Genomic DNA, 1,782 nt, shown 5'->3' on the forward strand with positions numbered 1-1,782 from the left:
AGAGAGAGAGAGAGAGAGAGAGAGAGAGAGAGAGATAAAGTAATTTCGAATTGTGCTTTGGTAGCGGCCGGATCATACTCTTATCAATTTTAGGACCACCGAGAGTTTATGTGAGCAACTTGCACGCAAGACGTCTTAGATTTTTTGGCTTTTATCCGAGACGGCTATAGCTTGAAGCCAAATTTTGATTTTGGGGGTGTAGCCACCCCCCCCCCCCCCCCCTTAAGGTGGGTAAAACATGACAGGGGATTTACAGCATTCACTTAAGATATTAAAAAGTTGACATATTTTGCTGAACACCACACTTTAATGTATGCCAAAATAACACGATTCAAAAGACGGGTTAGTTATTTTCAATACTCTCATAGAATCTTGCCAATCGTGGGATGAAATCTACAAGCTTACACTGAAATGCAGGGTGGTGTCGCTGTCTCAAAAGGAGCAATTTGTAAGTCATTTACTTTGGTGATCCTGTGCATGCCTACAAAGGGTGTTGTTTATATAGGACCAAAACAAACCAAAAAAAAGACATTCGTTCTTGATACTATGCATCTGCATGGTTATCCTTACAATAACATACTATCGCTGTAGTTAATGTTTATACTTTCTCTAAGCTCTGTATCTCGTTTGAAAGATATGCTAATGATCTGCTGATTATTTTCATGTATGGAAGTAACGTTGACTTTCACTGAGGTATAGAGAGGAAACGCAGCAAAACGTTTAGTTTACGTCTTCGCAGGATAGTTGGGGCTCCAGTTTTATCTTAACCTTAAAAAAATAAAAGCGTAGATGTTTTACGTCTAATGTGTGTGACAGCGTAACTAGTAAGAACTACACCATATGTACCGGTCTTGTAAATTTCAAGAATACTTTAAATATTCTTCACTGTAGGTGAGGCCATCTACCACTGTTTGGGGTTCAAGTGCACTTGTTTGAACACAAAAACGGAAAAAGTTGTTTTAACCTAGTACGCACCGCAGTAAATATTTAGACAAAATTATCTATTTAGGTCTTACTTGTAGTTTGGCATCTGTTTTATTAAGTAATTCTTCTCCCCCATCGACATGTTTTGAATAATTTAGGAGCCAACCCAGACTGGGAGGGATAAAACATTCCAGTAGAAAAACAGAAAAACTTAATAAAAAATTATCCCCACACGGCCAGCATCTCACCTCCACATCACAGGCACGGTAGGGTGGTTTTAACATGACTCAATACCTGACTAACCTTTGGTTTTAGCCAAGTGCGGTACACACAACTGCGTCATAAAGACGGGTGCGTTAAGGAGCAGGTCCAGTGTCTTGGTCATATCTGAATGTGTCACGTGACTTGGGCTGTTGTTGTTTTCAATACTTCCTGCATTGTTAACCTAGGGGAAGAGGTAAGAGTGAAACAGGGATCCCTCCATTTCAAAACTATTTGAAGTAGTACGGTCTCTATTCTTCAAAGGGCCAGATTTGGTTCGCCTTGACACCGTGTGCGAAATATAATTATTTCTACGGATAGAAAAGACAGAGAGTGGGGATACTTTTATCGAGAACACAAAAACAGAGACAAAACTGACAGTTGAAGAAGTTTCTTTTTTCCTGATCCCTTTCAATCTCATTATAATTGGTTCAGCTGTAACTATGATTACGTTAAATATAAGGATCCAGGCTTTTTATATTATGGAAGATTGAGATGAGAATAAACTGAAGAATGTTAAAGTCCCTCTGAAGCCTAAATTACAAAGAGAGAGATAGCGAGGGAGAGAGAGAGAGAAAGAGAGAGAGAGAGAGAGAG

At 39.2% G+C, this 1,782-nt stretch overlaps 1 protein-coding gene across 1 annotated transcript in view; it reads right to left on the bottom strand.

Annotated features, from left to right (window-relative positions):
• Window positions 1-1,417, bottom strand: part of LOC106011069 (estradiol 17-beta-dehydrogenase 8-like) — a 45,140-nt gene extending 43,723 nt beyond the window's left edge. Inside the window, exon 1 of the mRNA XM_013079399.2 lies at window positions 1,228-1,417. Coding sequence (XP_012934853.1) covers window positions 1,228-1,309 — 82 coding nt within the window. The 5' untranslated portion in view covers window positions 1,310-1,417. The remainder of the gene's footprint in view (window positions 1-1,227) is intronic.
• Between the last annotated feature and the right edge of the window lie 365 nt (window positions 1,418-1,782).

This window comes from Aplysia californica, unplaced genomic scaffold (genome assembly GCF_000002075.1).
Source record: "Aplysia californica isolate F4 #8 unplaced genomic scaffold, AplCal3.0 scaffold00050, whole genome shotgun sequence".
In the NCBI taxonomy this organism is placed as follows: Eukaryota; Metazoa; Mollusca; class Gastropoda; order Aplysiida; family Aplysiidae; genus Aplysia; species Aplysia californica.